The sequence below is a fragment of the Xenopus laevis genome, chromosome 9_10L, assembly GCF_017654675.1.
Source record: "Xenopus laevis strain J_2021 chromosome 9_10L, Xenopus_laevis_v10.1, whole genome shotgun sequence".
NCBI lineage: Eukaryota > Metazoa > Chordata > Amphibia > Anura > Pipidae > Xenopus > Xenopus laevis.
The window spans coordinates 42,449,900-42,462,975 of record NC_054387.1 but is presented as its reverse complement, the minus strand read 5'-3'; the positions used below and the strand labels follow the sequence as shown (position 1 = coordinate 42,462,975).

At 41.0% G+C, this 13,076-nt stretch overlaps 1 protein-coding gene across 1 annotated transcript; it reads left to right on the top strand.

The window, feature by feature from the left end:
- Nucleotides 1–2,398: 2,398 nt before the first annotated feature.
- Nucleotides 2,399–5,708, top strand: mafb.L (v-maf avian musculoaponeurotic fibrosarcoma oncogene homolog B L homeolog). The gene has a single exon (XM_018235204.2). It carries the CDS (start codon nucleotides 2,886–2,888, stop codon nucleotides 3,816–3,818), a length of 933 nt encoding a protein of 310 aa, XP_018090693.1. The 5' UTR covers nucleotides 2,399–2,885; the 3' UTR covers nucleotides 3,819–5,708.
- Nucleotides 5,709–13,076: the final 7,368 nt, after the last annotated feature.

The window sequence follows — 13,076 nt, the reverse complement described above, 5'->3', positions numbered from 1 at the left end:
ATTTTATTTTTTTTGCCTGGGCAGAACAAACTACAGAAGCTTTATATTTTAATTGTCAGCTCAAGCGTCCGTCCCCCCCAACCCTTCCCCTTTGCAACTTCAAGGCATTTACAACAGCCTTAAGAATATATTACAGTAACAGCATGCTCTTTTAAATGGTTTTTAATAATCAATAAACCATTTCACAGTAGACGCCATCTATTAGAATATAAATATTTCTCAAGGATCAAAGTTAATATCCATTACCATGCCTGCAGATCAGGATTCAGCATGTATTTGAGCCAGGCAAACATGTTAGAATTATTTTAAATCGTGCCTGGAAATTAATTTAGTAGCATACGTGGTCCATTAAGGATGAGAATAGCCTGATTCATTGATGCAGTCTGTTCCATTTCCAAAATGCTGTATAAAATATATCGCTATCAATGTGCTCTGATAGCTGTGCCATGTCTTGTGACCAGGGCTTAAATTGCACAACATTTCCCCCTTCCATATCATCAAAAAATGGTGCATTCCAACACATCAGTGACTTTTTTTTTTATTGAGGGATGATTAATTCTTTAAAGCCAATGTCCCATGTTTAAGACTTCTCAGCATTCTATATTTTTTTGTATGCCCCCCCTCTCCCCTCCCTGTAGCCAAATGTCTCAAAGAAACAGTTTCTGAGAAAAAGAAAGAAAGAGGGGGAAAAAAAAGGAAAGTGCTGATCTACTAATTTTCATTGTCTGGGAAGAGAAGGGGTTAAAGTTCCTACCCTTGGAAGGTTCTCATTCAAATAAGTATTGATTGGGAATTTTTATGATCTGTACTTGGAGACCCACATATATATATATATATATATATATATATATATATATATATATATATATATATATATATATAGTGTGTGTCTTAACATATATATATATATATATATATATATATATATATATATATATATATATATATATATATATATATATATATATATAAAGTTCAAAGTGGACCAGCACACCAAATCTTCAATCAAAAACGGTTTATTTCAACATCACTCAAGTGTCCAACGTTTCGGCCCACATTAGGGCCTTTATCATATATAAATATATTATATCTATGTCTCTCTCTCTCTATTTATATATATACACACACACACACACATAAAGAAAACACTACTATCAAAGACATGCACATACCTTGTATAGTTTTGCACTAAAGTGTCCGAAAATTAAAAGTATTCATGGAAGTCCCTTAAGGCTCTGTCTCGGTCACTCAGTTTTTTGAAAAAATTTTTTTAAAAAAAAAAACAGGGTACAAAAAAAAAATCTTTAATTTTATATTTCCATTGTGCTTTCCCAGTCGTGTCCACTTGGGGGTGCCGTTTCAATCCTTTTTGAGCTCCGCAGAATGATTGTTTCCCCCCCTTCTCTCTCTCTCGCGAGTTGGTTGCGAAATACTAGACAAAAGCAAAGAAGTAGTTTATTAAAACATAAAAAAAAGCGACAGGAGTTGAACAAAGTATTGGGGAGTCGGAACCTACACCCGTGCGAGTTCGGTACTAGTTGTACACAGTCAGGGAAGCCGTGCAGTTCATCTTTATTTTTGGGGTATTGCTTCTTAAACTGAGAATTTCAATTATTTTACCCTTAAACAAAGGCAGGGTGTTCCTATGGGCATAGAAGCCCCCCTTGCAATAAAATATGCAGTAAGTATGGTTATGTATTTAAAAAGACAAAGAAATATACAATTCTATGCTAAGAAATAACAAATACAGAAAGACGTGCCATATATATATATGTATGATATTGATGATGTTCGATACATAGATGATGATATTGATCATGTCACGTACACAAAGTAGGGTGGCAGCTGAGCTTGCAATCGAATGCACGTGCTTTACTTATCATTGAAGAAAGCGCAGTGTGATTGGCTACTCGACTTGTGATTAACCTCTTTGTAACCAGCAGACTGGCCCCCAACCACCACTTATGGGTTTTATTCATACTTTTTACATTAAAGGGGGTGCAAGGGAATTTCGGGGTGCATACATATAAGTATCCCTGTAAGATTCCTGCTTAAAAATTCCGGGTTAAAGGGGAAGTTAGCGAGTGGGGGTTACTATAGGAATAAATAGTTAAAGGGGCAGCAGGAGAAGGGAACACTGAATATGCGACAATTCGCGCGTATTGGCGCAGTAGAGGTTGCATTTCTATAGAGAGTGAAGGCTTCCTTGCCTGGTCTTGTTCAGCTAAGGTTTGTGTCAGCTGACTTTCTTCTCTCTCTCGATGTGACATCCCCCTCCCCATTCCTCTTTTCCCTGTCCCTATTATGCTAATCTTCCAGAGACCATTGGCCAGGCCGGGGCTGGTACCTCCCACTGGCTGCTGGTAATTGGAGGCAAGGCATATAAGTAGCAGTGAGCCAGTGGCAAGCACAGATGATAGCCAGAGCTAAACACTACTCAGTACTCGCAGTGAGAGACAGATTCAGAGGTCCTGTCTGCCTCCTCTTCCAACCCAAGAAAGTTCCATGAGCTCCCCCCTCCCTTGATCTGCCACTGGACCTTACAGGGGAAAAAAACCCACATTCTTGGGACTCTGAGAAGTGGGGGAAGAGAGATCTGAATTGGGATTGTTCCAAGCTCAGCAGAGAATGAAAGCAGCGCTGTAACCCTTGCACAGAGGACAGATACAAAGTAGCAAAGTATTCTCTGCAAAGGGGAGAGACACAAAGTCGCAACGAGGTCCCTGCAGCTGTGCCAGCGGGAGAAATACAAAGTAGCCAGGAATTCACCGGTGCAAAGAGCAGAAGAAGAGCAAGTTTGGTGCAGGTTTGGTGCAGGGGTCCTTGGGTGTGCATTGCCGGCACACTCGGGGCGCAGGACTGGAGTGAAGGAAGGGCAGCCCAGTATGGCTGGAGAGTTGTCCATTGCTACAGAACTGCCCACCAGCCCGCTAGCCATGGAGTATGTGAACGACTTCGACCTGATGAAGTTTGACGTGAAGAAAGAGCCGCTGGGAGGGAGACCAGATCGGGCGATCAGGCAGTGCAACCGCTTGCAGCCCACCGGCTCCGTGTCCTCCACCCCCATCAGCACCCCGTGCAGCTCCGTGCCCTCCTCTCCCAGCTTCAGCCCCACCGAGCAGAAGACTCACCTGGATGACCTGTACTGGATGGCCAACAGCTACCAGCAGGTCAACCCTGAAGCTCTCAACCTCACCCCGGAGGACGCAGTAGAAGCCCTCATAGGGCCGCACCAAATGCCCCCACAGCTGCAAGGCTACGAGAGCTTCAGAGGTCACCATCATCATCATCACCATCACCAGAACCACCATCAGTATCAGGGTGTCCCCCACGATGAGATGGGGCTCCCCCATCAGCACCCGCACCACCATCACCACCTCCAGGCATCTCCTAGCCCATCCGGCTCCTCCAGCTCGTCCCAACAGCTCCAGAACAGCCACCAGCAGCACCACAACTCCAGCGCTGTGGAAGACAGGTTCTCCGACGACCAACTCGTCTCCATGTCTGTCCGGGAGCTCAACAGACACCTGAGGGGCTTCACCAAGGACGATGTGATCCGCCTGAAACAGAAGCGACGGACCCTAAAGAACAGAGGCTACGCCCAGTCGTGCAGGTACAAGCGAGTGCAGCAGAAACATCACTTGGAGAACGAGAAGACCCATCTCATTCAGCAGGTGGAGCAGCTGAAGCAAGAGGTGAACCGGTTGGCCAGAGAGAGGGATGCCTACAAGATCAAGTGCGAGAAACTGGCCAGTGCCACCTTCAGAGAGGCCGGTTCCACCAGTGACAACCCCTCATCCCCAGAGTTCTTCATGTGAGTGTGTCCCTCAGCCAAACCCCAACTCTGCTCCATCTGCATAGCTCCAAAGGGAAAGCTTCATTTTCATCCACTCCTGTGAGCACCCACTCTTTTTGTAGACTAGTTATTTGGGGGTTGGGGAGGGGGTGAAACCATTGGTTCACTCAAGGAGTATTCAAGAGTAATGCTTCTCCCTCTCTGGTGGTGTGAGGGGGTGGATATCAGCTTGTTTTGGGGTAAAGGGAGGGTGAAGTGACTGCTAACCCCAACAAGGACAGTGCTGGACAGTTAACACTGCCACTTTGGAGACAAACAGAATGAACAATATATGCAGATTTCATTTTTTTTTTTATATATGTTGCAGTAACATTAGCCTAAATCCTCTCACACACATGAATACAGGTGGGGCATTAGGGCACCCTCCCCCTTTTTTGGTTTTATTGCCTGCTTGATTATCTAGAAAATATTACAAAAAAATAAAAAACTGCATTAAACTATTACTCCTGCATGCTGGACATGTATGGTAATACTTTCTATTTTATATCATGATATTGTTTTAACCCTGAGCATGCTGCCTCTTCTCCTCTTCTTCCTGTGCCACATCTTCCATTCTTGTATCTTAAATCCCAGGCTGCTTCCAACTTCAGTTCCAATGTAAATAGTTCGGCCCCTCCCCCCCCCATCATTTCATATAGTTTGAATAAATGCGCCTTTCATACATTTTAAGGAAAACTATGGGCATTTTTATTGAAATTGAAAAAGAAAACAAAATCAGCATTTTTTTTAAAAACCCTTATATTTAGTTGCCATTAGCCCTTTGCCAATAACTGTTTTGCTTGCTCTTGATGATAGAAAAAAAAAAAAACAACCTCCCCAGATATTTGCAGTTTGCTTTCTCTCTCTCAGGAACCAAGAATGGCTTTAACCCCTCGTGTGCCAGAGGCATCTCTAAATCTCATTGCAAGACTTTTTTTTAGAGATGTCCCTGTCCTCAGCAGGGAGTAGAAACTCTTGGCACCACCAGGCCAGCATGCATTTTTGATTTTTTTTGGGGGGGGGGGGGCAGCAAATAAAGGGTTAATATTTTACAAGTGTAGAAATGGAATTATTTCCCCTTACCATAAACACTGGCGTCTGACTTAAATTTTTGCTGACACCTGAACAGTCCAAAGCTGCAGGCACCTAGTCTCAGCGGACGAGGGCAGGAGGTGCTGTGACAGCTTAAATGGTGACTTATATAGATACTAAATGCTTTCTATCAACCCTGCTAGCAGCATTCCGCGTCACGCTGTTTATTCGCAGCTACACCGTGCATTTTATCCCTTTTACTTTGCCTTTCCTACCCCCTCCCTCCGCTCAGATTATTTATACTGTCTATGTAGCAGATTTTGTATGGAGCCGGGTGCTGTTTAGTTTAATTTTTCTGCAGGTCAGTTAAAGAGCGAAACGCGTTGGCATACAGCATACCAAAATAAAAACTTTTTTTTTTTTGTTGTTAAATGCATTTATTTCTCCTTTTTTTTTTTGGCACTGCTGGTGCAGATGCGTTTTATGTTTTTATTTTAGTATATAAGTTAATGGTATTAAAAAAAAAATAGTTCTGGCAGCATGGCGCTTGCAGTCTTTCAAAAAATTTTGTGGAATTTTTCTGTCATGCCTCAATGATCTGTGTTTATTTTTTTTTATTTTGTATTTTCCTGATTCAACTGTGTTGAAATCATGTCTGCAAGCAGCAGGGAGTTGTTTTTATTCCATGTCATGTTCAGAAGGGAGAAATTTCAAATCCTGCTTCTCAAACAAACAACAACAACAAAAAACCTGGTCTATTGTAGTTTTATTCAGACTGGATTCTGTTTTTATGTTAACAAAATTTGTTTCCTATTTTGCTTATTAAAATGATTGAAATGGATTCCGTTGCCGAGACTTGTTCTTTATTTCTGCTGGCTGTGCGTTATGGTGTAATAGGTCCCCGACGCGTTTCGCAGCAACCTGTTGGAGAAATTCCCCATTTAGCCAACCAATACGTCGTTGAGAGCTTGAATGGGGATTATTATAATTGATATTTTATTGATTAACGAGACCTCGTCTGTATTTGCTGCACTGACATAAAGCAATAAGCTCTATGTGACAGTCCGTAGCACATTTTGTACTGTTCTGTTATGAGGGATGAGTCCAGGGTCCAGGGTATCCTACCATAAAGTAATCTCTTGGCCTTTGGACTCTATTTAAATAATCATTTACACGCTTCCTCACACCATAAACGCATGCAGTGTAGCTGTGTATCACACTTCAGCCGCCTTCATATATGGTTTATTATCTCTGTAGCGCTGCACGGCTTACACGGTTTTTTTGCGAGGACAGACATGCTTCATGTTCCTGGCCGGCATCAAAAATATTCAAGAAATGATCAGCTGTTAATATTATTTTCCAACTTATGACACTCCTGAATTTTTTAATTTTGCCGGTTCAGGGACGCATTTCGCTCTCCCATAAGGTATAGCTACAGAGAGCAAAAGGTTGGGAGACTTTCTCTTAAATTGAGTGGCCGCTTCCTAAGAAATGTCAGAAGGCGAAGAGGGAAGCGGCAACACACTAGGGTTCTAAAAGAATTCACTTTTTTGGTTTAAAGGGTAAATACAGCATTTTTAGCTTGCCAAGTGCCAATTATTGTACATACATTCCAAACTTCAGCGGGTCAATGCTATATTTTATGTATGTGTGTGTGAGCAGATAGAGATCTGTCTGTCTATCTATCTATTTATCTATCTATCTAGCCCAAAATATCCCTATAGATATAGATGTGCTATTTTTTATTTATTTATAAAGATATCCCTATCTGTCTATCTATCTATTTAGTCCTTAAAATATCTATCTATCATCTATTATCTATCATCTAGCTATCCATCTATATAATACGGATATAGATCTACCCAACTAAGTGTAGGGATATCCATTCAAATCACCTTTATTAACTTAAAACAATCTCCCCCTATACATAAGATACATGATCATTGGTGCCAACACCTGCATTTATTTGTACTGTTCTTTACCCACATTTTTTTGCACCGATAGATAAACGTTTTGGGTTCTTTTTGCATTTATTATTATCTTATTATTATTATCCTGTGTAATGAAACATTTTGGGTTATTTTGTGTTTAACACTTACCCTACCAAAGAGGGTAAGTTGTTAAGTTCCCTGTAACAATGGCGTGTGTTTGATTTGGCCGTCACTAGTGAAGCACAGTATTGTGGGAACTGCCATAGTGTATTCCTGTCTCCTCATGCATGCAATCTCATCAATCTCTGGACTAATTGAAGCAGAACAACAACATAAAAATGCAAAATCTAAAAGAAACGTGGCTTTGAGAGGCAAGTACTGGCATATTCCCCAGCCCCCCCTTTTCTGTTGGTTCTGGACGATTACAAAAGTCCAGTTCAAGGTCCAGAGTTTATGTAGAAAGTGCAGAGAGTGTGTCACACTGAGATGCTATTGCTCTCAGAAACACTTCCTTTAACGGCTACGAAAAAACACATGAAAAGTTGCCCTTCCAGAAAGACAGACGCTGGGAAATGCCCACTGGTTTCTTGCGGTGCATACGGGTTAACAGCTTGTTTTGCACCCTTTCACTGCTTTGCAGAAGTTGCTGCTGATAGTAAAATGTTACATTGGATTTCAGCTGGCGGGAGGTTTTGCAAAAGGGGCTTGCAATCTAGGTCACCCAGAACACGGGCAACCTGCTTATACAGTTGTGTGTTGCCCTACCACCAACCATTGCCCAATTCTTCAGCTCCGCATGCCCCATGTCAGGTGCTGCAGAGGATCAGAATCCCTTGTTTATTTTAAGTAAAACATGTTTCCATTTTTCTATGGGAAAAGCACAGCAGTGTGTCCTTACACTGTGAATACAAACCGCACACACAGCGCTGTATACTCTTTCTTTGGCTAGAAGAACCCACCACCGGAATTAAATTAAACTTCTCAATGAGTACAATATATAACCTGCGCAATGTCCTACCAAGTATGTTGCTATGAGCTTTCACTTTTGAGGCCATGGCTGTAATATTATAACATAATTATGTCACACTTGTGACATCCTATAATGTGTAGGGATAATGTACCTCTAATTCAGTGCATAAGCAACCCTTTTGCTCTTGTTGAATTATAACTTGCACCTTTCTCTAATAACGTCTGGCTTTTTGGGGTATTCGGATGTCCCTGATATAAGCAGTCACTTTGACAAAAAAGCCCCGGGGCCACCCAGTGACTTGACTTGCATCAGCGACTCCCCTAATGGATAAATATATCCCTTACAGTGGCCCGGTGTATTAACAGCGCAGATGTACCAGCTACTATGTGCCTTTATACCACTACACAACCCAATATCATTTACAACAGGGTGTACGTTGTGCCATATTTAACGTCGCCCATATACAGAGCGGCTAAAAATTTGCTGCAGCACCCAAGAAGCAATAGGATCCCTCTTTCAGTAGTGCAGCTCTCAGCACCTACAGCGCATTAACTGCTGACATTCCACCTTCTCTGCGGCCTTGCACACTTAGCATGTTGCACGCATCTGTTCCCTCAACTTGACACGATTATTTTTGCTTGTTGTAACTAAATCAACACCAGGAAGGGTGAAAAGAAACAGGTTCAACTCGCTCCATGACAGCTCTCTGCACCAAAAATGTCACTTTTCTTTTCTTGCAAATATTAGTTCTTCAAATATCACATAGATATATATATATATATATATATATATATATATATATATATATATATATATATATATATATATATATATATCTATAGATTCCTGAAGATGGCTCTTGTTTAGGAGCTGAAATGTTTAAATAAACCACTGAATTTTTCACAAAAGACCTGTATATATATATATATATATATATATATATATACACACACATACAAACATCATATATATATTTTATATATATATATATATATATATATATATATATATATATATATATATATATATATATATATACACATACACACACACACACACACACACACATATATATTTTAGTATACCTGCAACCCTAAAGAGTTAAAGTGTATTTCCCCAGGCCTCCAGCCTATGCATCGTGCCCCCAACCATTCAAGGGCCCGTCTAACTTGTGAAGTCTCTATACCCCACATCAGACACAGCCATCCCCTTACTTCTCATCTACCTGCCTTTATACAAAAGCCCCCTACTCCCTTTATATTGTATGTAAAATTTAAGGGGGATGAAATATTAAACACAGAACTTGGGGTGGTGGGGGGAGTCAGTTTTGAAGATATTTTTTTTCTGTTCAACAAGATGAGAAGCCAGAGCCTGTGACCCCACTAACTCTTATCTGATTCTATAGAATTTAACAGGCTATGAGTCAAATGTAATAAAGGATTGCAAAAATTTTTATGGCATCTTCTTTAAAAAAAGAAAAAGCCAGAGAAACGGGAACATTACGTTTATTTAGGTTTTTCTTTTTACCCCATTCGCTGCAGTAGGCATTTAAATCCGTAAGAAGCGTGTAACCGTTGCTTATGTTTACTGAGCAGTTTTTCAGCCTGCAGGGATTTCTGCTGTGCAAGTGACTTTCTGTCCTTTACTTCCAAGTGTGGAGGCAGCTTGCCTGGCATGTGAAGGGTTAAATAACACAGCAGTCAGTTTAAAGGGTAACTAGTCAATGTTGGATTTGTTTCTTTTTTATTTATGACCCTTTTACATAAGGACTCATTTACTACCAGAGGTGCAAGCACTATGCATGCTGGTGGGCAACGGTGCAATATATTGGATATAACGACTATAGTGCTTTTGATGGTGCAGCGGACAAAACCGCAGCAATTATTGCTTACATGTTCATAGGATCCATTAAGTAGCCATTAATTACAACTGTACAAGTCTATTGTAAAACACAGTAGATGCAGTTACCAGAGCAAAAGAAGTGTGTTCCCTACCAGCACTTGGATTTTATATATATATATATATATATATATATATATATATATATATATATATATATTAAATTCTGCCAAAGCACAAAAAAAACCTTTGCGATAAATATTTATGAATGTACAAAATATTCATTCACATAGGAGCAGCTTATTGCTATTATCTTTTATTCATAAAGCTCCGCCATATTCCACGGCGCTGCTCAATGAAGATGAAAAGACCGTGAGCTTAACAAGATACACGGAAGGAGTCAGAGATCCTTGTTCCCAAGAGCTTGTAATCTACAGCTCGTGGGATAGGCAATCGACCAATTGCATTCCTCAGAGGCAGCAGAAGGGTATTTGCAGAATCAATGGCGCCTGTTTGGCAGGAACATATTTTACATGCATTAAATATACCCATAATAGGTATTAGCTATAGGGTGAGTGTTAATAAAGGGGCTGCCCTGTAACCTTTATATAGTGGTGGCTATACAGAGAAGTAGTGTAGCTAGGAAGATAGGGGCATAGTAGATATACTAAGGCAATATATTGTGTGTGTGTATGTATATATACAGGTATATATATATATACTGGTATGAGACCTGTTATCCAGAATGCTTGGGACCAGGGGTTTTCTGAATAGGGGATCTTTCGGTTGTTTGGATCTCCATACCTTAAGTCTGCTAAAAATCCTTTAGACATTAAATAAACCCATTTGGATTGTTTTGCCTCCAGTAAGAATGAATTATATCTTAGTTGGGATGGTGTACAAGGTACTATAGAGAAAAGGAAAATGAGTCTATGGGAGATAGCCGTGATGCAGTTCGGAGCTTTCTGGATAAAGGATTCCACACCTGTATAAATATATATTTATCATCATTTCAGCATTTATTCCCCATAAACATTAAATAAATCCAATTGGATTGTTTTGCCTCCAGTAAGGATTAATTATATCTTGGTTGGGATGATGTATAAGCTACTATAGAGAAAAGTAAATCTAAATTATTTGATTAAAACTGAGATAGCATTCATGTCGTATGGCGCTTTCTGCATAAGGGGTTTCTGGATAAAGGATCCCACACCTGTATAAATATATCACATCATTTCAGCATTTACTCCCCAAACCAAAACCAGAGAATCCTGCAGTACTAAAAGAGTTAACATGACATTATTCAGTGCCGTATATGTTATAGTCCCGGGAGGGAAGGAATTCAATTGCTCCAGAGCCAATATATGAAGCACATCGGGGAGACCTAGCACTGAATGGGTTACTATAGATTCTCTGCCTTCCAATACGCATTTATTTGTACCAGTCAATGATTTGACCATTTCTGCCCCATCCTCGGGGACGTAGATAAGAAGAAGGCCTTATTAATAATGAGTGCTTTGAAAACACCATTAAGTCACCCCCGTATTGTTGGCTTTCTGGCTTACATTTCATATTTGTAGGACGTCGCTTTGAAATGAGAATCAAGAGAAATAAGTCAGTGGTTTGCCAAAGTACGAGACACCAGGCCTCGCTCAGGAATATATATGTCGTGTATGGGGGTTACCGCATTGTGTAGATCACACACAGACCCAGACAGTAAACGCACGCTACCCCAGCAGCAGCCACTGCATCTGCAAATGTGACTGGGGCCCAATCATTAGCCTGGAACAGGGGCAGGAGTTATTGAAGAAGACAAGGCAGAAAGTATATCCAGCAACTTAAAAACATATCATATTGTGATGCTTAGCAGTATTGACCTGCAACACCCAGCATTCTCTTGTTTTCTATGTTACACCATGTGAGAATGTGGGCCTGTACCCGTGGGAGCGCCATCGATGCAAAATGCTGGAAAAATGACCAAGACTCATTTTCTCTGCATTTAGTGTCGCTCGGGGGAGGAAGGGAGAATGTTTGGGGGGCTGCCAATAATATGTTCCATTGAAGAATTTAATATATGATTATGATACAATAATATAAATGTATGAATATATAGCAGTTGCTCTCTTTTTGGGTTTTATTTATTTTTTTATTCTTCCCATATGATGTTGCTTTCTGCATTTGTTGCGATGACGCTTAAGGTAGAGACCTGCGTGTCTAATGTGGTGAACCCAGACATTACTTAGACCCACCAACCTGAGACCCGAACCCACAATCTGAAAGCTTTACTTGACACCCGTCCCACCCTGAATTGCAGCAGTGACGTCCTCTTGTCCAAGGGCAGAAGGAAAGTAGGTAGAGAAGCTTATTTTAAGAGAGCCAGGCCCATGCTTCCACCCACTTTCTGAGCCTACTTACACCCTTATTTAGGTACTTGTTATCACCCCATTACCTGCTTGTAGCTGGGTGTTGTAGTAATAATGACTGGAGGTGTGATTGATGACCTGCTACTGTCTTTTCTCCCATATCCTATACCTGCATTTTTCATGTATATATTATATATTATCTTTATAAACAGCCCTATTGCACCTCTGATTCTCATAGTTCCCAAAGAGGAGTGCTCAATCCTTAAACCTGACTGTATAGCATGTCCCCCCCCCATTGCAACCTCCTGTACCCCCCATTACCCCTGACTTTCCCTGCAGGACCCGGGGCTTAGAGCTGTACTTCCCTTTCCAGGTGCACAGCTCCAGTGTAATTGGTTCATGCTCAGCCTTTCCCAGGGAGACTTCTGGGCTGGTGAGTTTTTAAATAATCGCTGATAGCACCAAAAAGTGCTAATAGATTTCCATCAGGAATAGCACAGGAGCGTTAACTCTTTCCTGGGGTGGAATCTGCCTCCTCTTATAGAAATGCAGCCTCCCGCTGATCTATATGGCTCCGTCACAGCGCTGGGGAGATTAATGGACTCGGGGAGAATGTGTGTTATCCAATAAATAGTGCTATTCCTATTTCTATACTGTTTCTATTTATTGTGCAGGTGGACAGGGTAGGGCAGAAAATGACATTTGCCTTGAGCATCCAGATTCACAGGGGCCCTTTGAAGGAAAAACATACAAAAGTACAAAATACATATGATACATATTTCTTATATGCACATTTATTGATAGACACAGTGTGTAAAAATTCTTCTGATGGCAACCCTAAATATAAGTGTAATACACGCAATTTCAAAGTTTCATGTGATTTTAGGTGCATGCCCATCAGCAGAGTTGGGCCAAGTATTATTGGCAGACTCCAGGCACATGTGGCCTACATCATTGCTGCCTACCCCTACTTCCGACATGGCACCTTCCCTTCTGCTTGTACCCATGCTGCTCGATCCATGAGCTTGCATTCATGAGAGGATGAGGGGTGGTGGTTATACTGTACAAATGCAACTTGGAGGGAACCCCTGAAAATCTTTTGCATT

Bases quoted from the DNA above. Each gene is read 5' to 3' on its own strand.
- mafb.L (XM_018235204.2), top strand. From the start codon at position 2,886: ATGGCTGGAGAGTTGTCCATTGCTACAGAACTGCCCACCAGCCCGCTA.